Raw genomic sequence first — 25,020 nt, forward strand, 5'->3', positions numbered from 1 at the left:
GTGCTGCGTGAATGAGTGAACTTCCTCACCACACCTTTGCCCTCATCATGCTGCTTCCCTGGATTTCTCCAAGAAAACCATTCTCCCCCCGAAAGAGGGGCTCTGCAAGAAGAGGAGCACCTCCAGGGGACAGAGCGGGAAAACCCAGGCTCCGAGCTGGAATAAGTCAGTATGTTAAGCACACAGGAGGAAGTTCTCAAACAGACCTGGGCACAAATGGGGTTCCAGCATAACTTTTATGGATTAACAACATGATTCTAAAGTTCGTCACGAAGAGTAATTAAATAAAAATAGGAGATGCAAATCAAAACAACAATGTGGTACCACCTCACACCTGTCAGAATAGCCAACATCAACAAATCAACAAACGACAAGTGTTGGCGAGGTTGCGGAGAAAAAGGAACCCTCGTGCACTGCTGGTGGGAATGCAGACTGGTGCAACCACTGTGGAGAACAGTGTTGAGTTTCCTCAAAAAACTGAAAATGGAACTTCCATTTGACCCAGTAATCCCACTCCTAGGAATATATCCCAAGAAACTAGAAACACCAATCAGAAAGGATATATGCACCCCTATGTTCATAGCAGCACAATCTACAATAGCTAGAATTTGGAAACAGCCTAGGTGCCCGTCAGCAGAGGATTGGATCAAAAAACTTTGGCACATCTACACAATGGAATACTATGCTGCCATAAAAAGAAGGAATTTCATCATTTGCAGCAACCTGGATGGAATTGGAGAACATCATGCTGAGTGAAATAAGCCAGTCAATAAAAGAGAAACACCACATGACCTCACTCATTTATGGATATTAAAGAACATTATAAACTTATGATCCAAAAGACAGATATAAAGACAGTAAAGCAACAAGCAGACTGTCAAATTACAGCGGGGAGGGGAGGGAGATCTGGGGGAGATAATAGATCAACCGAAGGACTTGTATACATGCATATAAGTACAACCAATGGACACAAAACTCTGGGGAGGGAGGGTATGTATGGGGGCGGGCAATGTTAAGATATGTACACAGATAATAATTTAATAAAAATATTAAAATAAATAAATAAAAATAGCTAGGAAACATATGTGATACTTTCAACAAGAGAGATTTAATATATTTTATTGATTTTATACAGAGAGGAAGGGAGAGAGATAGAGAGTTAGAAACATCGATGAGAGAGTCATCGATCAGCTGCCTCTTGCACACCCCCTACTGGGGATATGCCCGCAACCAAGGTACATGCCCTTGACCGGAATCGAACCCGGGACCCTTCAGTCCCCAAGCCGACGCTCTATCCATTGAGCCAAACCGGTCCCGGCTCAACAAGAGAGATTTAAATTTAAAAAAAAAAAAACAGCTAGGAAAATGTGGCGAGAATAACAATGCCCTACTAGATACTGAGACAGAGCACAAAGTTGTGCTTCCAGTATGTAGGGACAGACAGGCCACTGGTTGGGGAGAGAAGCCTACAAGCAGATCACAGTCTACACAGGCACGTAGTTCATAATAAAGGTGACAATTCAAGCCAGAAGGAAAATGGGAAAACTAGACAGGCATGCAGGGGGGGAAAGTTAGATCTCTACCTCATACCAGACTCTAAAATAACTTCCAAATGTATTAATATGTCAATACTAAAATGTGCTTAAAGTAGCAGGAAAATATGCAGGGAGCTATTATATTTTAATAATTTAGAGTGAGGCAAACCTCCCTAAGGAAGACCCAGAAACCATACACAGAAGATTAACATCTGACACTTAAAAACTTTTAAATTTATGCATGGTAAAAGACACCATAAACAAATTTCAAGTGGCATTATGCGAGAAAATATTTGGAACATGTTTAACATTCATTATGTAAAAACACTTTTATAAATAAGAAGAAGACACAGAACCAACAGGAAAATACAAAAGAAGACTGTGAATAGGCCATTCATGGAGGATGAAATGTAAACGGCCAATAGGCTCATGGGATGGGAAAAATCAGGGAAAGAATGTCCATCTTTCATCCCTCCGATCAGTGGGAGTTTAAAATACTGATTACATCAGAGTGGGTTACGGCCGAGAAGACAGGAGAGGGGTGAGTTTCTCGTTCACTAACCGATGCTCAGAGTATTTCCCATCCCCTCCACACAACATAAGGCTAGAACAGCCTCACCACCATCTTGACTGCGGAACCTGTTCAAGGCCAATTCGAATGCCATCTTCTCCAGAAGTGCCATCCACGCTCCTCCACGGGCACCATGCCCGTTACAGCACATAACATGTACTAATACCTCGTGCGTAGCCACTCTTTTATGACTAAATCTGACTAAGGAATGAAAGCTCTTAAAGTCCCTTTCTTCCTCGGATCCTTGGCACAGACCCTTGCTCAGTAAAGAGCTTTTTGAAGCATTCACCCACTAACTCACCACCACATTGGGGGTTCCTAAGGTTAAGTGGAGGTACTACTCATGGGCAAGTAAGAGATAAACCTATGAACCGACAGTCCCAATCCGAAGATCCCGCTAAGAGATGACACCGGTATGAGAGACAGGATGTACAGGATACTCTGTGATCACCGGGGAGGGAGAGAATGAATCAACCCCTGGGGCTCTTTGTGAGATTTAACAAAATGTTATATATTCTGGCCATGCTGAACTCCTAGTTCAAATCTCACCCCTCCACACCTCCCCTCTTCTCCCCCCTCTCCCCCATACACGCCATGCCATTTCCCATTCCTGGTTCAGCTCATGGTGTCTTCACTGCTTGGGTTGCTCTTGCTCCTTCTTCACTTGGCTGGCTCAGCTCAGATACAATTTCCACGCAGTAACCTTCCCTGCCTGCTCCCTTCTCTCCCAGTTCTGCGTTAAATGCTTCCTTGGCACTTCTCCTGAACCACATATGGCTTAATTATAGGACTTAGCGTGTCACCATCAAATCATCTGTGCTAAGTGTGTCTCTCCAACAAGAGGATAAACGTGGAGGGCAGGAACCACGTGTCATCTACGTTTAACCACCTCCCCTCCCCTCGTCCCAGAGCCTGGGACATGGTAAACGTTTGTTGAAAACCAAACAGAAAGAAAGCAAGATGGCATGATCAAAGCAATGGCAAGCAGCCCTCCTCATTCATTCAATACATATTTTACTTCCTACCATGTGCCAGACACTGCCGGGAGCCGGGGAGAGGGGCAGGCATGCGAGATGCCACCCTGTCTCACGGAGCCCACCGCAGCCCCCGTGGCTGGATGCAGAGTGGGAAGGAGAGGGCACTGGGGATGCAGAGTGGGAAGGAGAGGGCACTGGGGATGCAGAGTGGGAAGGAGAGGGCACTGGGGATGCATCTGGGCGGCTGCCCAGGGCCAGCTCCCAAAGCGCCTCGCTGTGCCAAACGAAGGAACCAAGTTAAGTCAGGCCTGGGAGGCGGGCAGGAAGGCTGCCAGGGCAGAAAGAGGTCAACGGGGCAGGTCAGCATGCCAAGTGCCCTGTCCTTCCAGGGCTTTCCCCCAGGCCCTGGGCAAGGCCTCTCTCTCCTCCCAGTGACCTGGGGCCACACTCACCCACGGGCACGATGATCCCAACGACAGCAGCAGTGACCGTGGAGCCCGGCTTGCCGCCTTCATTCCCGTCTGCAAAACACAAACACCCATAGGATGATGTCTCTCGCTTCCAGGGGTCCTCCCGTCCATCTGCATTATCATTCGTTTTTAAGACATAATTGAAATGGGACACAGTATCACGTAGTGGAATCAAGAGCACTGGCCCCTGGATCAGACTTCTTGGGTTCAAGTCTAGCTCTGCTACTCACTATCTGTGTGACCAAGGACAAGTTATTATATATAATAAGTATATTTCTTTGTCTTTAAAGCGGGGATAATGTTACCTACCTCCTAGGGATACTGTCCAGACTAAGTGAGGTGATCCTGTAAAATGCTTAGCAGAGCGCCCGGCACAGCCCTGTCTCGTTCAGAGAGGGCAGGCAGTGGGGGTAGGGTTGTTGTAAAGCCTAAACACGATAGGGGGTCCCTGTAGAGAAGTACATTCTAAGTGCTGCCGAAGCCGGTTTGGCTCTGCAGACTGAAAGATCCCAGGTTCGATTCCGGTCAAGGGCATGTACATTGGCTGCGGGCACATCCCCGGTCGGGAGTGTGCAAGAGGCGGCTGGTCGATGTTTCTCTTTCAACGACGTTTCTAACTCTCTCTCCCTCTCCCTTCCTCTCTGTAAAAAAATCAATAAAATATAAAAAAAATAAAAAATAAAAAATAAATACACTGAGAAGTGCTTGGAAAGCGAACTGTCGTTTTTAAAAAGTATGTTGCATCATCTTCCCACTCTCACAGCCCCCTTCACTGCCACGTGTGTACGGCACTTTGTAGTCTGGAAGGCCCTCCTCCCCGGGACCTCCTGCCGCGGGAGGGTCTGGGCGGGAAGAGAAGCTGTCGTCTGCTTTTGCTCCAAGAGAGGTGACTGCCCCTGACAGTGGCCCAGTGTGTCTTTTCTCCAAGCCGCTCCGAGGGAGCCCGACATTGAGGGGAGAGAAGAGCTGCACTGCGTACACGGCTACCATGGCAACGTGGCCGTCCTCTCCCTGCGGCCCAGCAAACCCTGGGCAGCGACCCTACAGCCTGGAGCATGACACATCCCAGCGGCGGCGCCCTGGCTGAGGGGAACTGGAATCACACAGGTTCCACCCGCCTCCCAAACCTGCAGGTAGGTGCTCAGCTCTGAAAGCCCAGCTTCTGCCGGGAGGACAGACCCAGCCAGCGAGGTGCTGCCGAGCGGCCGGGTTTCTGGGCCTCGCGTGCACCGGAAAGCATTTCCTCTTAATCTACTCCCCTCGGCAGGTAACTCAGTTAAAAAGGGTTCGCTGGTTAATGAGTCAGGACTTCTCTTTGGCAGTGATAATTACTGCTCCCGATGACTTAATTAGTGGGGGAACCTAATGACTTTCAGCCCGGGGTTTGGGAAGAGGCACAGGCAGACTAGTTATGGATATTATTAACCGAGGGACCGACTGAGGGTGTCGAGAACTGAGACCAGAACTTCTGAAGTTTCCATATCTAAGGGGCACTCCTTCCCATACATGTCAGTACACGTGACACAGAAACCCCGTCCCCCACCCCCCACTGCAGCAGAGGCTGTGTGTGTGAGCCCTTCGATTACACCATCTCCTTTGCCTCTCATGGCAATCTGGTGAAGCAGGTAGGAGGATTGTTATTATTCTACTTTGTAGGTGGGGAGACTGAGGCTCAGAGACAGGAAGTAGCTTCCTTTAAGACCCTCTGAAGTTAGGGGCACCGAAGACTCCTACATCATAGGTGAGCACTCCGCCTCAGAGATACCCACTATTCAGCTCTGGTACGACCTCCCCTCCCCACATAGGCCCCGCCGTGGGTGCCCACAGAATGAGAGGAGGCAGAACTCATGTCCTTACAGTGCTGCGAGTGGTTGCTGGTTGCAGGGCTTGGGCTAGACGGGCCGATGCTGGACGCCCCGGGGACACTGACTGAGCTTGGGGCTGCAGCTGCCGGGCGTGGCGTCTCTGTGCTGTGGTTCCGGTGGGCGGGGCTGTGGGTGGCGGTGCCTGGAGCCCTTGCAGAGTCGGCTTCCGTCCTCGCTGTGGGAGAGGCTAAGGTCGTCGTTGAGGTAGATTGAGATGCTGGAGGGGGAATACCACGGAGGTCACGTGGACAGAGAATTTTATTGATTTAGTGCCTGCATTACTGACTCATGGACTCTACTTATGAACGTATCCAGTTCAAGCACCGTTTCTGGGTAGCCTTCCCTAATCCTCCTGAGGGGACTGTGCTCTTTTCTTTAGCTGAAGCCCAGGCACCACGCCTGAGTTCATACTGCATGCCGCTGTGAGAAGATGAGTTATTAAAACAATGCTGAGAATTAGGCGTGGGCGAGACCGCCGTGAAAGCCTGGGAGGAGGGAAAACCCTATCAATCTAGGAGGACTTTACACGCATCCTGTCACACCATTAGGGTTAAATTCTCACTCCGCTTTAAACAATTGCATCTGGAAATCACAAATGATACAGTGGGTTTTTGCTCAGACAAAAGGCTTTGTGCCTGCATTAAGACCTCGGAATGAGTAGAAATTTATATGGCTAAAGGATGAACTATTAGCCTTGATCATGTCACAAAGGGCTTCTATGTAACGTGTTTTGTTCTGGGCAGGAAACAGGGAAGCTCGTAGTCACCTGCATATAAACAGTGGTAATGCCATGAAGATAAAGGTTGTTTTGTTTTAAATTTATTGACTTTAGAGAGAGAGAGGAAGGGAGAGAGCCTGAGAGAGAAACATGGAGTTGTTGTCCCACATATTTATGCATTCAGTAGTTGTTTCTTGAATATGCCCTAACCAGAGATGGAACCCGCAACCTTGGCATATCAGGATGATGCTCTAACCCACTGAGCTACCCAGCAATGGCCAATCAAGGGCTCTTAATTTATAAGTCTTAAAGGGGATCCTGAAAGTCTTGGGGGAGGGGGAGGAGGAAAGCCTTGGAAGGACCCGGGGACACCAGCACTGAAGGAAGGTGAAGCAGAGGAGCCCGAGAAAGCCTCCGGCAGCCAGAGCGGTGGAGGAAGCCCGGGAGCACACGTGCCCGGGAGCCAGGGGCAAGCCCGCGTACCTCGGTAACACCTCTTCCTGTCTGGGCCCAGCCACATGGCGTCCGGACAGGCACACGTGTACTTGGGAGAGTGGCTGGAGAGCTGAGGAGCAGGGAGGCACAGGTACTCACAGCCGCCGTCCGGCTGGGCACTCAGCTCGCAGGCGTCTCCAGCTGGTTGGGGAGGGAGAGAGGCGGCCCCGTCCACACCGGAGCTGGGCTCACCCCACAGCCTCGCGCATCCTGACCACAGCTCTCCGAGGCGGGCTTTAGGCCCCGGGTTGACAGACAGAAGACCGCTACGCTTACACGGGGAATACATTTGTCAAGGCTGTACCTCTAGGGATTTGGGAGGCAGATTTAAACTGAGGCCTGTTTTTCTCCCTATGTCCCCAGCCATTCCTCTTACTTTTTTAAATTTCTAGATCTAGAACCAGGGCCCCACCTTATCTCCTTATCCCCTATGACTTCTCACCTGCACCCTGGCAGCCAGCCCCTCAGTTACAGTGGCACTTAGTACACCTTAGAGATGGAGGAGGCGACAGCAGGTGGTAGGATTCCTGGCTTCTATTCCCAACCAACGACCTGAACTACAATCCGGCCCCAGGATTCACTAGTTCATGCTACTGTCAAATGGGTCCACATAATAAACGAGAAGCAATGTGCTCCTTGCAGCAGAAGGGGCTCTGGAATCTGAGCTAACACTATTTTACCTCTCTGAGCCACCGCTTCCCCAATTGTTAAATGAGAACAGTAATACCCACACTTTATAGGATTGGCAAAAAGAGGGCACTTATATATTTACTAGAGACCTGGTGCACAAAATTCATTCATGGCGGGGGGGTGTCCCTCAGCCCAGCCTGCACCCTCACCGATCGGGGATCCCTCAAAGGATGTCAGACTGCCCATTTAGGCCCAATCCCACCAGGCAGTTGGACATCCCTCTCACAACCCAAAACTTCTGCTCCTAACTGCTCGCTTGCCTGCCTGCCTGATTGCCCCTAACCACTTCTGCCTGCCAGCCTGATTGACAATTAACTGCTCCCCTGCTGGGCTGATTGCCCCTAACTGCCCTCCCCTGCTGGCCTGGTCACCCCTAATTGCCCTCCCCTGCCAGCCTGGTCGCCCCTAACTGTCTTCTCCTGCAGCCCTGGTCACCCCAACTACCCTCCCCTGCTGGCCCAATAACCCTTAACTGCCCTCCCTTACCAGCCTGGTCGCCCCTAACTGCCTTCCACTGTTGGCCTGGTCATCCCTAAATGCCCTCCCCTGCTGGCCTGGTCCATCCCAACTGCCCTACCCTGATGGCCTGATCGCCCACAACTGCCCTCCCCTGCTGACCATCTTCTGGTGGCCATCTTGTGTTGGAGTGATGGTCAATTTGTATATCACCTCTTTATTAGCTAGGATTTCTTTATACCCAGGCTTATTTCACCAGGAGCTTGCTTGAGGCAAAATGAAATAAGACACGTGACAGCTCACACCCGGGAGGTGCTGCCTTACTCCTGGGGTGCTGAGATACTGCGCTGCCCGCGCCCAGTGGAGGGAGAGGCCGTGGGCGGGGACCGGGACCGGGAAGGCTCACCTCGCGGCTGCTTCAGCTCATGGAAGATGACGATGTCGTGCGGGTTGTTGAGGTTCTCGGCCAGGACGGAGATTTCCAGGCCGCTGAGCCGGTTCGCGCTGAAAATGGCCTCGTTCTCCAAGTCTGTCCAGTACACCTTGTCCTGTGGGTGCAGAGCAAAGGCTGGGGGCCTAGAGCCTAAACCCAGGACCCCAGCTGAGGGTCCAGCCCCAAAGCCTGGTCATGAGAACTGCCCTGCTGTCTGCCTGAGCTCCCCTGTCCACAAGCGCACAGGGGACGCAGCCGCTGACCTGTGGGTGTGCTCTGGCTCCCCCGTCTCAGAGTGCCCTTTGGTGATTTGGTGCTTTGGCCGGGAGGCTGCTCGTTAGAGCTCAGCTAGGCCTGCTGCCTGGGTCTCTATGAGCTTTACCATTACTGGGGCCCAGGACCATGATCAGAGAGGATGTGCGAGCTACTGAGGACTATTCCCTGCGGGACTGCCTACAGCCTCTGGGCACAACACATATGGTTAATCCATACAGCCTGGATGTGCATCTGTAGAGATGTCCACATTGACAGGAACAAACATGTAGCCTCATGCACAGACTGGACACATACCCACATGCTCGACATACACAAAGGCACACTTGTACCTAAATAAACACTTGTGTAAGTATCGGAATAAATATTTATGTGCACAAGCACCAGCATATACAGGAATACATGCTTTCTTTTCTTTTCTGTTTTTTTTTTTTTAGCGAGAGAGGGAGGGAGAAAGTATGAGGAGGGGGAGGGGGAGAAAGAGAGAAAGAGAAAACATGGATGTGAGAGAGATACATTGATCGATCAATTGCTTCCTTACTGGGACTGAACCTACAACAAGGTATGTGCCCTGACTGGGAACTGAACCCACAATCCACAATCGTCCGGTGCTCCAAACAACTGAGCCACACTGGCCCGGGCAAGGAAAACATGCTTTTAAATGTATTCATGTACACACATGCACACACATATATTTTACACGTACGTGTCACAAATAGGCACAAGCACATACATGTGTCTGAACACACCTGTCTTGAAGCAGGGGCTGGGCTTGCCCATAAAGTCAGAGCACAGCTGGGTGATGTCGCTCCAAGCAAACACTGCCAGTGCCCACCACAGACCACTGCCCCCTGCCCCCCTCCCCTGGTGGCAGAGTTAGTTTGGGGGCAGAAGTAGAAGTGTGAGACCGTGATTGGTTCTTGCTTCTTTGTTCCCCAGGGAGAAAGGTTAACAGGGTCAGAACAAAGGAGGGTCTGATCTCTCACTCCTGGGAGCTTCGTGGCCTGGGATGATGTCTGCTTCACTTCTATGACCCCAAGGTCCAGAAAGGGTCAGTAAAACAGTATCTTTCAGGCCATTTCCAACAATAAATGATTGTAAGGAAACATAGACCCATCCCTCCCTCTCCCCTCCGTCTCATAACTGGGTGCCTTGTGTACACGTGGGCCCAGTGCTGGGTGCTACGAGTTCCCAGAGAAAACATGTGGTCTCGCAACTTACCTCTGAGCTTGGGGTCTTGCTCTGAGAGAGGGGGCCTGGGAAGGAGCGCAGGGACGCTGCCAGGGGACACGGCCACAAAGCCTTTGCGTGGAGGCAGCGCACAAAGGCAGACACGCCGGCTGCCCCCGGTCCCGCGGTTTCCGTTCGGACAGCCTCAGGCAGCCGTCCCGCCTGAATGCACCGTTTCTAGGCTCCGGCTTCCTAGGGGCCATGCCTCCCGCACGGGCTCACCTCAAACACAGCGATCCCAAAGGGGTGGCTCAGGAAGTCGGGGGAGAAGATCAGCATCTTCCTGTTGCCTCCGCTGAAGTCAATGCTGGACAGCTGGTGCAGCTTGGAGTCTACCCAGTACAAGCGCTGGCTCAGCAGGTCTTGGGGAGGCAGGAGGGGACAGGGGACCGGGTCACCGGCCTGGGACCACAGCCTGGATCTCTGCTCTTCTGTGCCCCCTCCTGCCCACATCTCCAGCCAGGCCTCCACCTGAGCCCGTCCCGGGGCAGCCACCAGGGCGCACAGGCCTGGCTCCGTGAGGGGTGCAGGGATAAGACCCGGGGGCTTGGGCAGGGCCGGGTGCTGGCACAGCCCCCATCGGAGGGCAGGGCTCACCCAGGGTGATCCCGTTGGGCCACTCAATGTCGTCCGACACCAGTGTTCGCCGGTCCGCACCGTTGAGCCCAGACTTCTCAATCTTGGCCTGGTACCCCCAGTCAGACCAATACATGAACCTAGAAGAGAGAAAAACCCACCAGGGCTTCTTGTCAGGGACACGGGGGGCCAGTGACCCACTGAATGTTGACGAGGACACGTGGTAGGGCTGGGAAGGCCTGAAATCCACGGGAATAGCCAATCTTGGCCTTAAATAGGGGTGTCGAACTCAATCAGAGAAGGGGCCAAAATCTAAAATCCAGCCTAAATCGCGGGCCGAATGGTTTACTGAACAGTCATAAACTGACAATGTCATAAACTGACAGCGGAGTGCAGTGATGACAGCGCGGTGCGGGCCACATTGCAAGGCCTAGCGGGCTGGATTTGGCCCGCGGGCCTTGTGTTTGACACATGTGCCAGGTGCTTTAGCCTTCACCTCATCCGAGTGCTGGGGATCATGTGTTCCCCGTGTCCCCAGCCGCTGTGGGTGGCCTGGAAGCCATCTCTCCCCCGGCAGCTCCAGCCAGAGCCCTGGCCGCCCGTGTGGGGAGGGCCCTCGCCCACCCTCTCGTACTGTCCGGTCTGCAGAGGAGAAACTGGATGGCACACAGCTAGACTGACCAGGGCCTGCCTCTCTTTCTTTCCTGGACACGTATTGAGCACTTACTATGTGTCAGGCTGCGTGGTTTCACCTCACGTACCTACATCAGGACTACGGAGGAAGTCGAAGGGAGGCAGATTGGGGAATATGAGAAAACAAACAAAACGAAACAAGCAAATCCTTCCTAATGGGCAGAACTGTCCCCGGGTGAGACAGGAAGTGTGTGAGCAGCCACCGGAGGCCCCCTGCAGCACGAGGGCAGGCTGTCCGCCCCGGGGCGTTTACAGGCGAATCCAGGGCCGCTCTGCGCTGAGACCCCGTGTCCCTGACTCTATGACATGCTGCATGGGCGGCAGAGTCCTGGAGGCGGCGGGGCCTGCTCGGACTCTCCTCCCAGGGGCTGCGCCTAAGGCCTTCCGAAGCCCTCAAGCTCGCTCTTAGGACAGACCCCCGGGGACTGGGCGGCTGCGAGCCTGTGGTGGGAGGACACTCACCCTCGCAGGGGGTCCAGGGCGATGGCCCGGGGCTCGCTGAGGCCGTGGCTGAACAGAGTGCGTCGGCGGCTGCCGTCGACCGTGGCCACCGAGATGGACTTGTTGCCCGAGTCGGTCCAGTAGATGTGCTTGTGCACCCAGTCCACCGCCAGGCCCTCGGGGGAGTGCAGCTGCGCGTCGATGAGGACCTCCTGCTCCGCGGGGTCGCTGGCCTTGTCCATGTACGCGCTGGGAGAACCGGAGTGGCCGTGGGCGGGCGCTCCACCCACGCGTCCCCCGGGGCTGCCTGTGAGCCCCCCCACCCCCCCTTCCCTCTTCTCCCCTCTCCCCCCTCTGGGAGAGGGCAGTGGGTTTTAGAGGAGCTTAGCTAATTTCTACTCAATGGGCCACCAGGGTAAGCACATAGGCCTGAATCAGCCACAGCCTCCAGCCTGGAGGAGCTCATTTTGTGGGGGACAGAAAGCTACAGCCGGATCATTACAGTACGATGTGATGACATAAGCCACTCGGGGCTGCAGCAGCAGAGAAAGGAGGCTGCAGCGTCCTGGGGGCATGCAGAAGGCTTTGTAGGTGAGTCCCGAAGTCCTGTGCATTAGGAGCACAGAGAACAGCGCGTGTGAACGCCCAGGGGTGTGTGTCTGGAATGCTGAATGAGCGCCGCATTAGTGGAGCGGGAGCTGGGACAGAAGACGAAGTCGTGTGGGAAGGGGCCGCACGGTGGGCTCTGCAGGCCACGCTGAGGGGCTGGATTTTAGGTCAGATGGGCCTGTGAGGTCACCGTGGCTCCTGAGGACTCTGAGGTGGACTGCAAAGGGCAGAATGAAGGCAGGGAGACTGGGGGGGCTGTTTACGGTCTAGGCGTGAGATCAAGAGGGAGGCTGTGCCAGTGAGGACGGAGGGAAGGGGCTGAAAATACAGCCGATGCCAAGGAGGCAACATTAACAGGACTTTCCGTCTCCCAGATGCCGTTTCTCCCAAGGTTTTCTCTCCCCCATAACCTCTCTCTGGGAGGCTAGTTCCCCGGTGCCCGCTGCCATCCATCACTCTGACTCTCCCATCCCGGCTCCTCTCCGAAGCTCCAGACCAGGGGTCTTCAAACTACGGCCCTCGGGCCACATGCGGCCCGCAGAGGAGTCTGATCCGGTCAGCCAGGTTTTTTGGGCAGTGAGCGCAGCCGAGGTGTTACAGTAGGAATTAGTAGTTCATATAGTCCGGCCCTCCAGCTCTCTGAGGGACCGTGATCTGGCCCCCACTTTAAAAAGTTTGAGGACCCCTGCTCCAGACGGTAAAGCCAACTGGCCGCCCTTGGATGTTCAGACACCTTAAACTCAATATACCCAGAACCTTCACCCTGCTGCCCTCCCCTCAGCCAGCCTGCTGGGCTGTCCCCAACCCCACTCGATCTCCCCCACAGCTCCCACCTCAGAGAACCTCCCGAGCCAGAACCTAAAACTCCCCAAATGAACCTGGAAGCTCATCTGACTCTTCCGCCTCAGCCCCACTTCGCCTGTCCCCAAATCCCCCCTCTTTCAGGAACAGCTGCTGGGACAGGCGAGCTGTTTCTGTGTGTGTGACTCTGTATTGGGGGCGGGGCGGCAGTCATTGAGTTATCAGTGAGTAGCATTTGGTATATTTGTTTCTACCTTTCCACCCGTCTGTCCATCCACCCATCCATCCCCTCATTCTTTCAACAGTCTCCCCAGTGCCCGGTCCTGGCAGGTCTGCTGAGTGGACGGATCTCAGACAAAGAAAGGCTGTGACCGCCCGAAGGGACGGGCCCGGCCAGCTCCTGGTATCTGAGAAAGAGCGGGAGGAGGGAAGCGGGTGTGCGAGGAGCTTTCCTGGGAGCGGAAGGTCACTGAGGGGTGTCACAGACACAGGGAAGGGCCGGACTGGGGTGCTGCATCGGGAAGGTTTCCCTGACCCCCTGGTTGGGTCAGAGGCCTCCTGTGTAACTCCCCTCATGACTCATGATCGTCACAATGGATGTCACTGCACTGTGCGTGGGCTCTCCAGGCATCTGCGTCATTTCTGAGTCCTCAGCATCCAACACACAGACCCGGGAGCTGCTTTGAAATCCTCACCAGGCTGAAACCGGTTTGGCTCAGTGGATAGAGCTTTGGCCTGCGAACCGTAAAGGTCCCAGGTTCGATTCCAGTCAAGGGAATGCACCTTGGTTGCGGGCACATCCCCAATAGAGGGTGTGCAGGAGGCAGCTGATCGATGTTTCTCTCTCATCGATGTTTCTAACTCTCTATCCCTCTCTCTTCCTCAAAATTAATTAAAAATATATATTTAAAAAAAGAAAGTCCTCACCAAAGGCAGGGATTCCTTCCTTTCTGCCCTGACTGCACATTCCCTACTAGGCCACCGGGGGGCAGCCAAAGCCCAGTGTTTGGAGCTCACAGCTGCTCTCCCAATGGAGGCACAGCCTAAGGCCAGGCCAGGGGGTGTGTGTGTTGAGGCGGGGGAGGGTGGTGGTGGTGGTGTATGTGTGTGGGGGAGGGGTCCTTCCATAGCCACTGTGATTCTGTGTCCCTTCCCAGGCCCCAACTCAGCCCTGGAGAATTCCAGGGGCAGAAAGGGCCCAGAGGCCTCCTTCCTCTCGGCCTCCGGCAGCTCCCCGCCAGGCCTGGCTGCTCACCTGTAGATCTTGCGGTAAGAGAGGTCGCACCAGTAGATGCGATTGGTGGCCACTTCCACGTCCAGCGCCACGACGTTCTTGAGCATGGGGATGAGGCGCGAGTAGTCCCGCTTCACCAGGTCTATCCTCCGCACCTCGTGCCGGTTGGTGAAGATCAGGGACGGGCTCCTGCCAGCTGCCACGCAGAGAGGCGGAGAGAGAGAGAGGGCAAGAGGTGAGGAAGGGGAGGCCGAGGCCCTCTCGCTGGTTTGCTGGGCGATGCCTCCTTTTCCCGTAGAGCAGGTGGCAAGTCCTACCTCGCAGGGTCGAGGAGCAGACGAAACTATTGTTACAAAAGCGTAAGATGCAAACGTACCACACATAACAGAAGGATTTTCCCTCTTTTTATTAGATGCAAATTCCCACAATCCCCCCCACTTCCTCCTCAGGCCGGCACTGAAGGCTGTGTGACCCCACGCTCCCTGTCCAGCCTCATCACTCGCCTCTCCGGCACGCCTCCATTCCAACCTCCGGACCGCCGACCGTTACTCAGCCACTCGGAGCTTTGCTGCCTCGGGGCCTTTGCTTACGTTGTCCCTCTGCCTAGAACGCACCTCTCCCCAGCGACTTCCACCTCCTTGGCTCAGGGCCCCACTGCGATAGTTCAAGAGGGGCAACAGGAGCACTGAGAGCTTTACAAAGACGACTGAGGATCCAGTATGGAGGACAGACACGGGAGCTGGGGTGAGACTGGAGGGAGGAGGAGATTGGAGAGAGGAGATTCGGGAAGGCCATTGTGAGTCTTTACGTGGCGTGTATTTAGGGGCTGCAGAGGCTGGCAGGGGCCGGACCGTGAAGTGTCCTCTCAGCTGGGCGAAGAATCTGCACTTTATTCTGAGCCAACGGCAGGGCTGGGATGTGTGCAATATATGACACAGACGATGCATGTGCATACACAAAACCCATTTACGGACTGGAGATTAGATTTCAGGAAGGCCATCAGTGACCTAGACATTCCTGGCTACCGCCTCGGGAGGGCACACCATGTCCCGCATCTACTCAAAACCCTCGGAAGCTTCCCCTGACTCCGAAGGGAACCCAGGGTCACCCCTCGCTGGGGGGAGGAGACCTGTGTGATCTGCCCCAGTCGCCTCTCTGACTTCCTCCTGTTCTCCTCTAGCTGCACTGGCTTCCTCACTGTTCCTTGAAACCAGGCATGCTCCTGCCTCAGGGCCTCAGCACGTCTGTGCCTCCGCCGGCGGCTGTTCCTGCAGATAGCTGCACAGCGGCTCACCCCTTCACCGCACAGGCCGCCTTCTCACGAAGGGCAGGGCCCCGACCACTCTAACCAAAAAGGCTAGCCACTGCCCCTCCCGGGCCTCCCCCCTTCTCCTTCTCTGCGTTAGAGTCCTCCTAACCCTTACTGCTTTCGGCCGCGCACTGTATTGCATTTATTTGTCTGGCTTCCTGTCGGTCTCACCCACTAGGATGTCAGTCCCACGAGGGCAGGCAAGGATGTGTGTCTGTTTTGCTTACTGCTGAGCCTGCTGCCTACCACGTCAGGTGTCCCGTACAAAGGACTGAATAAAATGAATGAATGCACGCAGTTGGCTGAACTGACTGGTGAGGTCAGCATGTGCCATGCTCCTTGCGTGGGCTGCCGATGCTGTGTGCGCAGTCTGCATGGCCCCGCTTGCCGGTGTTGTTTCTGTGGGCTGTACTGGGAGGCTTTGTGCAGCGTCTGGGTGTGTGTGCGTGTGCAGAGCGGCGTGCGGTGTGTGTACACTCACAGTCCTGGGTGCGCACACCCCCTCCTCACCAAACGGAAGCACACGGCTTTCCGCGCCTCCCCAGAGCTCCCCTCCCCCACGCCCTGGGGTGTCCATACCGACGGCCTTGCAGTTCTTGGTCAGCGTGTCCATCTCGTAGCCAGGGTGGCACTCGCACTTAAAGTAGCCCTTGTAGTTGACACAGATCTGGCTGCAGGCGTCCGGGTCCTCGCACTCGTCGATGTCTGTGGGGAGGAGCGGGGGTCAGGGCTGGCGGGAGGCGCGGCCTCCGCCTGGGGGCCGAGGGGCGGGCCTCACCGCCGCAGGTCTTCTGGTCCAGGAGCCGGTAGCCCGCCGGGCAGGTGCACTCAAAGCCGATCTTGAGGTCGTTGCAGATGTGGGAGCAGCCGCCGTTGTTGTGCAGACACTCGTTCAGCCCTGGAAAGGGACACGGGCTCCTGAGGGTCCAGGAGCCCAGCCTGGGGTGGAGGCTGGACAGGGGAGGGCCAGGGCTGAAGCAGAGCCTCGGGGCAGCAGGACTCCCAGGAGCCGGGATGCTCTGTGGCCTCCCTGGACCTCAGCCTCGTCAGCCAGGCGACTGGGCGAGAGGTGGGTCAGAGGGGAGCGGTCCCCGCTGCAGGCCAGACACACAGACAGGGCAGAGCGGAACCAGAACTCCGGTCCTTTGCCTCCCAGGCCGGGGCTCTCTGCCGGCTGCCAGGCTGCCCAGGGGTTTTCCTTTCACAAACAAGTTCCTTCCAGCTTTTCCTTCCTCGTGGCCTCAGAGTGGAGAGGCCTGCATGTGCTCTGTCCAACCCTCAGGATACCCCAGCAACCCCTTCTGAACACCCTCGCTTCAGCCTCTGCAGCCTCTGCAGCCCCGCCTCCCTCGGCGGGAACAAAGTCCTTCCTCTCAGGACCTCCTCTGTGGCTTCTGCTCCCGCTCCCAGCTCTGCGTGTGGGGCTGACCAGTCTAATGGCTCCCTCAGAAGCTCCTTACAGCACTGAAGTCTGATCCCTACCCATCAGCTACCTTTCTCTGGATACACCCCGTTTGTCACGTCCCGCTTGGACAGGCCCAGAGCCAGCCCACCAGGCAGGAGTCTGAACAGTCTCCCCGTCTCGAGCGTGTGGCTATCTAAGATCCCCGGGGCTTTTTCTTTTCTGAGCAGCTGCTAAGTCAGTGCCCGCCTTACCATGAACAACAATGGGTTTTTTTCACCTCTCCTCCAGCACCCGCCTATTCCTACTCTGAGCCACCGGCCTGGCTCTGGGGTTACCGACTCCTGCAAAGGATGACGGGATGCCAGGAGCCCTCTGGTCATCCACGCCCTCATCACCTTCCGGCAGGGTCCCAGGGGAGGTCAGAGAGGCCGGGCCAAGGCTCGCAAGTTCTCACAGACAGCATCTTCTGAGCTTTGGGATCACAGAAGGTTAATTCTGCAAGCCAAGGGGAGGCGCCAACCACCCCTCTGCCCTCCGGGCTCATGCACCACCACGCCAGCCAAGCCAAGCAGAGCTGAGCCGAGCCAGCCGTGACCATGCAAACAGCTGGCTGGAGCCGCCTGCCCCAGGCCATGCACAGCTGTGGGCCCCCCCCCCACAGCCTAAGCCATGCTTGGGGAATGTTCCCCTTTACCCCGGGGCCTCCTCCTGCTTCCCCGAGAGGCTGGTCGAGCTGAAAGAACAAGACCACAGCAACCCCGTGACTGGGGGGCCTGGGAGTGACTCGGCCAGGCCCAGCCCCTGTGCATGGGCTAAGCCGCGGGACCTCTGGGGTGATATCTGTGGAGCCCCACCTCCAGGAATCCTGCTGTCACTCAGGCCCTCCCTGACCCCTCCCACACCATAAGGTTCCCTCAGCACCACCCATTCACTTGTTTACCCACTCGCTCCCTGCCTCATTCATGCACCCACTCACTTCCTCTCCCCTTCTGCAGGTAGCAGCAACCCAACACTTGTATTTACAGGAGCCCATGATGGAATGGCAGGTGTAGGAGGGCTCGGGAAGGGGAGACGGGAAAGCACAGAGTATTCCGGGGCTGAGGTGGTCAGGGTGAGAATGGGTAGCGGCCCCGGACCTTTCTGACCCTGTCCACCCGTCCCTGGAGGGCTAGCGCCAAGGGGGAGGCTGGAGGGAGCCTCTGGGCCTTCCCAGTTCTATCCAGCCTGGAGGTGATTCTTCGGGGGAGAAGGGGGGCTTGAGGGCAGGTGCTGAGCAGCACGAGGTCCCCCATGGACGGAAGGGCAGTGACACTTTCCCAGCACATGCACACACCTGCGCACACACGGGCATGCACACACCTGCGCACACACGCATGCACACACACGCCAGCTTACGTGCAGAGGCAGACAGGCCCATGGGCTCCCCAGACACACGCACACAGACGTGGGATCACGCACAGAGTCCGTGATGCAATTCCCTTGCCTGACTCAGAGAAGGAGCCATGGATACAGACACTGGCCTCTCGCCAGCACAGACACAAACACATGCCTACATACTTCTCTTTGGCGTGTCATGCAAAAGACGAGAAGAGAGGTTAGTGGGTTAGTAGTCCTCGGCTAGCTCCCAGGCGGGGCGGGGGTGGGTGGGGCTGGGCTCAGTGGCTCCTGCTCCCCTATCCTCTTCTATCTCCTTCTGGGACTTTTCTTGGCAGGAACTTGGAGGGAGTGGGGGCGGGCTAGTCTGTCACCTGGAAGCTCAGGGCAGGCTGTGACCTTCACCCAGCTACTCTTCCTTTCAAAATCCACTTTAAAGTCTTCCACCGGGGCAGCCACGTGCTGTTCCTACGGGGCTCCGGAGAACGAGGCTCCTCTGAGGGCCCGCGAGGGCGGTGCTGGGTGACAATGGGCCTGCCAGGCAGGGAGAGAGGGAGGGGGGGCCTGGCCGAGGCTCTGTCCAAACCCCTGACCTCAGAAATGGCTTCTGCCTGTTCCCTGGGATGCCCACCACCTGCAGCCCAGACTCCTGCTCTTTCCAGCGTGGGACACTCCTGCCCCTCTTCCCTCCCGACAGCTCTAGCCACCAGGACGCCAGCTCCTTCTGCTCCTCGCTCTTGTCCAGCCTGTGAGCCTGGGCCCCAGGAAATCTAAGCTCCTCTGCTGCGGTTCTGTCCTCCCTCACCCGGGCCTGGCCTGAGCCTGCTCTTCCCCACCTCGCCTCCGGCAGGGCAGCAGGGCAGAAACACTGAGTAAGCCAGAAGGTTCCAGAGTGAGCACACACTCAGGGGTCAGCGTGTGGGAGGAGGAGGAGGAGGAGAGGCTGGGTTTGTGAGAGGAAGCATGGCTGTGAGCACCCGGGCCGGAAAGGAGAGGCCGTCCTATTGGTAGAGATGCAGCACGAGGGGCCCCGAAGCGGGCGGCTCTGCCAGAGGCCACAGGACAGCGGGGTCCAGAGGGAGGGCCGGAGAGGAAGGGGGGCCCGGGGCGGCGAGGGCCGTGGCCTGGCCGCCGGGAGGGGCGCGGAGGGGGTTAGTCCGGCAGTGGGGTGCGGACAGGTACTGTACCACACTCTTTCAGAGGCTCATCCGACCAGTCCCGGCAGTCCCTCTGAGAATCACACACTTTCCCGCCGTCCACGCACTCGCCACTCTTACACTGAAATCTGCGGGGACCCTCACATGTGGACTCTGTTGGGCCAGACAAGAGAGTGGACGGCTCCTGTGAGGCCTTCAGCAGGGAGGGCTGGGTCTCTGGAGGGAGGGTGGCCGGGGACAGACAGCTGGGTGAGGGCTGGTGGGCGCTCTGCTCACAGGGCAGGACTCCAGGCTGGTCAGGATGCCCAGACATCATGTAGCCGGGCGGGGATGGGCGGGGGTGTGTCTGTACCTGATACTGCAGCCCCAGGGCCCAGAGAGGGGGGGAAAGGGTCAGCTCAACAGGCCCCGGAGGCTGGACAGAGCATGTCCTGGGGGACCTGTGTCCAGGGGCCCTGGGTAGGGTAGGCTGCTCACTGCCCTCTTCCCCAGGTGACCAGGAGGCCTCTACTCCTGCAGGGGTGAGTGATGCCCAGAAGGGCCATCCGAGGATGAAGGGGGCTCTCTGGGGAGCAGGACAGCCTCCGCTCAGTCTGGGAACAAGGGCGGAAGCCACGCGGAGACTCGGACCCGGACAAGCGGTGGGGGTGGGCTTCCTGCAGCGCCCTTTCATGCAGTCCTTAACCATCTGGTCCCGGTGCCACGAGGCCCGCAGGGAGGGGAGCAGGTGGCGTGGGGGCAGATAATGCTCGGGGGAAAGATGCATCTTGGGGACGGAGGGGCGGCAGCTGCGAGCTCTGCTCTCCCCGCTGGAGCTGGGGGAGCTCGGGGTCCCGGGGAGGGTGCCGCCCCTCAGCTCCGACCACACGCACCCTTCAGGCAGCCGGCTTCATCGCTCCCGTCCGGACAGTCCTGCTCCTGGTTGCAGCGCTTGGTGGCAGGGACACAGGCTCCGTCCCCACACCGGAACTCGTCTCCACCGCAGGTCCCCAGTGCTGCCGGGACAGGCCGAGGGACAGGGTCAGAGCCGGCGCGGTGCTGGGCCAGCTCCCCTCCCCTCCCTGTTCCCCCCTCCCCCTCCCCCCCTCCTCCCCTCCCGGTCCACCCCTCCCCCCTCCCTGTCTACCCCTCCCCCTCCCTGTCCCCTCCTCCCCCCATTCCCTGTCCACCCCTCCTCCCCTCCCTGTCCCCCTCCTCCCCTCTCTGTCCACCCCTCCCCCTCCCTGTCCCCTCCTCCCCCCTCCCCCCCCTCCTCCCTCCCGTTCCACCCCTCCCCCCTCCCTGTCCACCCCTGGCCAGAACAGAACCAGTGGCTGAGCCTGGGGACCCCGAAGGACACCCGACCAAGGCACTTCCGGTGTACAGACGGGAGACTGAAGCTCAGAGAGGGGAAGGCCGCACCCGGGGTCACACAGCACTCCGGCCGGCAGAGCCAGGACTAAAACTCAGGTCTCCTGCTTCTCCCTCTCCCGCCTCTCCCCGGGGCTGCCTCTCCAGTGGATACATGGCCTTCTTAGTGACTTCACCCTTCGGCAGACCCTTTCTGAGCTCCCAGTGTGTGCCCTCCCCATACCAGGCATGAGCACCCTGAGACTGCTAAGAGCTTCCCCATCCTAGGCCAGTGTTTCCCAAAGTGCGGTACGCGTACCCCCAGGGGTGCGGGAAGAGTTGGGTGGGGATATGCACTGCGCCGTGCTTAGCTGCGCCTCATTCTACGTTCTCATGAGTACGAGGGGTACTCCGCGTTACAAAAGTTACAGAAGGGGCACACGTATGTCTAAAAAAAGTTTGGGAAACACTGCCTGGACCTAGGACATTGAGGTGTGGAGTGTTAGAAGACAAGGCAGCTGGGCGGCCTGCGGGAGGCCAGGGGGAGACCCGGCTCAGCTGGGAGGGCTCCGGGCGCAGGCCCAGCAGGCAGGAGGGTGGCGGAGCTCCTGAGGGTCCCCCCCACTGCCTGGGACCCGAAAGGGCAGGGTGGGAGGTGCGATGGGGGGAAGGACACGGGCACCCTGAAGACCCTGGACCTCAGGAGTTAGGCCTGAGCCCCTCAGGAGCCACGTGAGCCGGAGCTCGGGCGGGACCGGCGGGCAGGGCGCCGGGCCGGGCGGAGGGCGCTTACGGCAGTCGGCCTCGTCGGACTGGTCCTTGCAGTCGCGGTCGCCGTCGCAGCGCCAGCCCCGGTGCACGCACTCGCCGCTGCGGCAGGCGAAGCGCGCGGGCCCGCAGGCGGCGGGCGCGGAGGCGGTGGCGTTCCCCGGGCTCCCCGGGCTCCCCGGGCCGCAGAGCTCGGCCGCCTCGTCCGAGCGGTCGGCGCAGTCGGGCTGGCGGTCGCAGAGCCAGCGCTCGGGGACGCAGGCGCCGCCGTCGCCGCAGCGGAACTCGCGGGGCCCGCAGGCCGGGCCGGCGCAGCCGCGCTCGTCGCTGCCGTCGCCGCAGTCGTCGTCGCCGTCGCACACGAACACGGCGGCCAGGCACGAGCGGTTGCGGCACTGGAACTCGTGCGGGGCGCACACTGCGCGGGACAGAGAGCCAGCCGGTCGGCCCGCCGAGCCCCGTCCCCGGAGCCCCGGTCGCCGGTCCCGCTGCGGGGCCGGAAGGAGCCCTGCCTGGGGCTGGAGGGTGGGCATCCCGCCGGAGCAGCCATGGGAGCTTCCCATCCGGGTACTGTGCGCGGGACGGGGTGGGGGGCATCTTGGGAACTCACCATCCCTCCCTGAGCCTCTCTGCCCGCTGGATGGAGGCGCTAGGAGAGCCTCTAAAGCTGCAGAGCGCCCCCTGCAGGCTCTGGGATGCTCCTGGGAAATGTATGTAAGCTGGCCCTGACCCTGACCCTGACCCTGACCCTTCTGGGGAGCTCAGCAGCTCAGGTTCCCCTCCCGCTCCCATGGCCCGTATTGCACCATCTAAGCCTCCTGGCCTGGCACCCAAGGCCACGGGCACGGACCCCTGCCCTGTGCCATGACCTCCTTCACTCTAGCACACGCCTTGCTTTAATCATGTTGGACCAGTGGTCGGCAAACTCATTCGTCAACAGAGCCAAATAGCAACAAGTATGACGACTGAAATTTCTTTTTGAGAGCCGCATTTTTTAAACTTAAACTATATAGGTAGTAGGTGCATTGTTATTCACTCCATTAGGGTACGTGGTATTCTGTGGAAGAGCCACACTCAAGGGGCCAAAGAGCCGCGTGTGGCTCGCGAGCCGAGGTTTGCCGACCCCTGTGTTAGACCATTTGCACACGTCCCACCTCTGGGCCTCGGCTCCAGCTATTGCAGCTGCTGGTATATACGTTGCTCACCACTGTCTCCACACTTTACAGTGCTGGGCTCTCCTCCCCCGAGGGCCCGAATGCCACCTCTTCCCAACACACTTCATGCTCCCCTGCTCCGGAAGCCTCCCTCCTGCTCTCCTGTCGGTGCCTTTCACATCGCGCTCCGGTGTCTGGCTCCCACATCCTCTCCCTCGGCCCCAGGACCACGCCTTGCATGGCACTGGCTCTGAGATCAGCCCAGCGTGGCGCTGAGGGCCTGGCACAGGGCTCCTGCAGCGGGTGGGTGGGTTGTGAATGGGTGAGGGCGCTCATTTAGGGATGTGCAGTAGTTAAGGGCAAAGGTCACTGGCCCTGCCTGGGGTCCTGGGTTTTCCCTCTCTGGTGGGCTGCTCTGAGCCGAGAGGCTGGGCGGGCCATAGAGATCACCAGCCCAACTTCCGGTTAACAGACGGGGACGCTAAGGCCCAGCGAGCGGAGCCTCAGGGCCACCCTGTCCGGGTGACCAGGGAAACAGAACTCGGGTTTGGGGCTCTTGCTTCCTGCTCCGGTTTCCTCCTGGAGTGCAAGCTGTTGCCAGAGCAGCGACCTCCTCGCCTCCTTCATTCCTCACACAGAGGCCAGGAACAGGCGTGGGGGCTGAGGTGGGGCTCGGTTGTGGCCGCAGGTAACGAGGTGGTAGCACCAGATTACTCCACATGGGGGCGCCAAGAGCCTGTTTTTCTGATGGAAATCCCCCCTCTCCCCATTGTTATTGACTATAAAATAGAACAATGCCTTCACTTTCACCGTGTAGGCAGCTCAAGTCACATCATGCCGCCGACAGTTCTGTCAGGTTTCTGACAGAAGCATTTTCCCCCCGCTTCTAGGCATTTGGGATGCTGGGGCTGTGGTGGGAAAAGCACAGATCATCACCCTGTGATGTCTGCCCCATCAGATTACGCCAAGGCCTCGATGAGCCGCGCTCCTTCCTGTCCAGACAGCGTGTACGTGTCCAGGGAGCCAGGACTCCCTCTGTTCAGAGTTCTGGGAGGAAGCGCTCCTCTGTACTGAGTTCTCTCCGGAGTTCTGAAGCCGACAGCCACTTTAAGGTCTGGATTCTCAGGCCTACGCCCAGAGACCCACTCACGGCACTCACAAACGGAAGAAGCTTGGAGGGACCGGAGCGGGGAGCTTTCTTTTTCCCTTTCCCAGGCCGGGAGCTGTAGCAGAGAAGCCCCCTGAAGCCATCTAGCCCCCCTGTCTGCTCCGGTTAACGGAACTTTCCTGCCACAGCACGCCAGGCCTGCTTAGAGCTATTCCCACCCCTGCAATGGTGGCTGATGGCCTTTATGGCTGAGGAAGCACCGGTTATGGGGGTGAGGAGGAGAGAGGATTCTCACGGGCGGCGAGGCCCCACAAGGAAGCAGAGAGCCAGTGCCGTCACGGGGGCTGTGACACTGCTGGCCCCCGTCGGGATCTTCCCCCACCCCCAGATGCTTCCTGCCTCAGACACATCCGAACCCCACACGTAGAATCTCAGAGAGTGGCAACTCAGAAGCCCCCAGAGGACAGGGCGTGTCCCCTGGGCCAGGAGGATGGATAAGATGCAAATACAGAGGCTGGTGTTAGGGAGTGGGGTGGACAGAAGGCAGTGGTGGGCATGCCTAGGAAAAGTTCCCGAGTGACCGCCCAGCCTCACAGCCTGGTGATCGACAGCCGGTCTGTCTCCCCATTAACCCTGAGTCCCCAGAGGGAGGGCTGTGCAGGACTTGCCTCTGGTCCCTTCCGCAGCCTGGCTCAGGCCTTGCACACAGTAGGAGCCCAGCAAATGGAAACCAGCGAGGCCCAGCCACGCTCCCCACAGGCCCGGGACCTGCCGGCCTGCCCGCTGGGCTGGAGATAATCCTGTGTTTGAAGCTCAGCGAGGCGGAACTGACCCCGTGCCCACCTCCATCTGTCCCTGCCGAGGCCACCGGCAGTGGCTCCTCTGCCTTGTGACGTGGCGCTCGAATCTGAGGTGTCAGCAACAGTCCCTCACACCTCAGGAATCTGCCCTCTGCCCGCCCCGGCCCCGCACACTGCCAGTGCCCCGGCCCAGGCCCCCGCCGCCGCCACAGCCGCCATTTCTTGCTGCAGTCCCATCTGTTCTCCCTGTCCTTGCTCGGGGCCCGGCAGAGACATGGAATGGATGAGCAAATGTCAGGCATGGTTAAAAAAACACACACACACTCGTGGGCTTTGCTGGCCAGACCTGAATTTGAGTCTCCGTTCCATCCCTCAGCCTCGAGTACTTTTCCTCACTTGTCTGAGCCTCAGTTTCCTCACCCACAAAACGGGAATGATCGTGACTGCTTGTGAGGTGGTCGTGAGGATGAAAGAAAGGAGTGTCTCCAAAGTGCCTGGCCATCCCTCGTGTCCTGGCCACCAGCCCTCCTCCCCCCGACCACGCCCCCG

At 57.8% G+C, this 25,020-nt stretch overlaps 1 protein-coding gene across 15 annotated transcripts in view; it reads right to left on the bottom strand.

The window, feature by feature from the left end:
- Window positions 1–25,020, bottom strand: part of LRP8 (LDL receptor related protein 8) — an 80,835-nt gene that overhangs the window by 8,607 nt on the left and 47,208 nt on the right. For 2 of the 15 annotated variants that reach the window (XM_084872872.1, XM_084872883.1), the window contains exons 5-19: window positions 21,435–21,827; window positions 20,185–20,307; window positions 19,343–19,465; window positions 18,265–18,342; window positions 17,476–17,514; window positions 16,155–16,274; window positions 15,956–16,081; window positions 14,089–14,263; window positions 11,445–11,672; window positions 10,311–10,429; window positions 9,936–10,075; window positions 8,184–8,325; window positions 6,620–6,772; window positions 5,411–5,635; window positions 3,536–3,604 (exon numbers count right to left, since the gene is read on the bottom strand). In XM_084872872.1, the coding sequence (XP_084728998.1) occupies window positions 3,536–3,604; window positions 5,411–5,635; window positions 6,620–6,772; window positions 8,184–8,325; window positions 9,936–10,075; window positions 10,311–10,429; window positions 11,445–11,672; window positions 14,089–14,263; window positions 15,956–16,081; window positions 16,155–16,274; window positions 17,476–17,514; window positions 18,265–18,342; window positions 19,343–19,465; window positions 20,185–20,307; window positions 21,435–21,827 (2,253 nt within the window). The other 13 variants (XM_084872881.1, XM_084872886.1, XM_084872885.1 and 10 more) reach the window with 10 other exon arrangements.

This window comes from Pipistrellus hanaki, assembly GCF_964339955.1.
Source record: "Pipistrellus hanaki genome assembly, chromosome: 2".
NCBI lineage: Eukaryota > Metazoa > Chordata > Mammalia > Chiroptera > Vespertilionidae > Pipistrellus > Pipistrellus hanaki.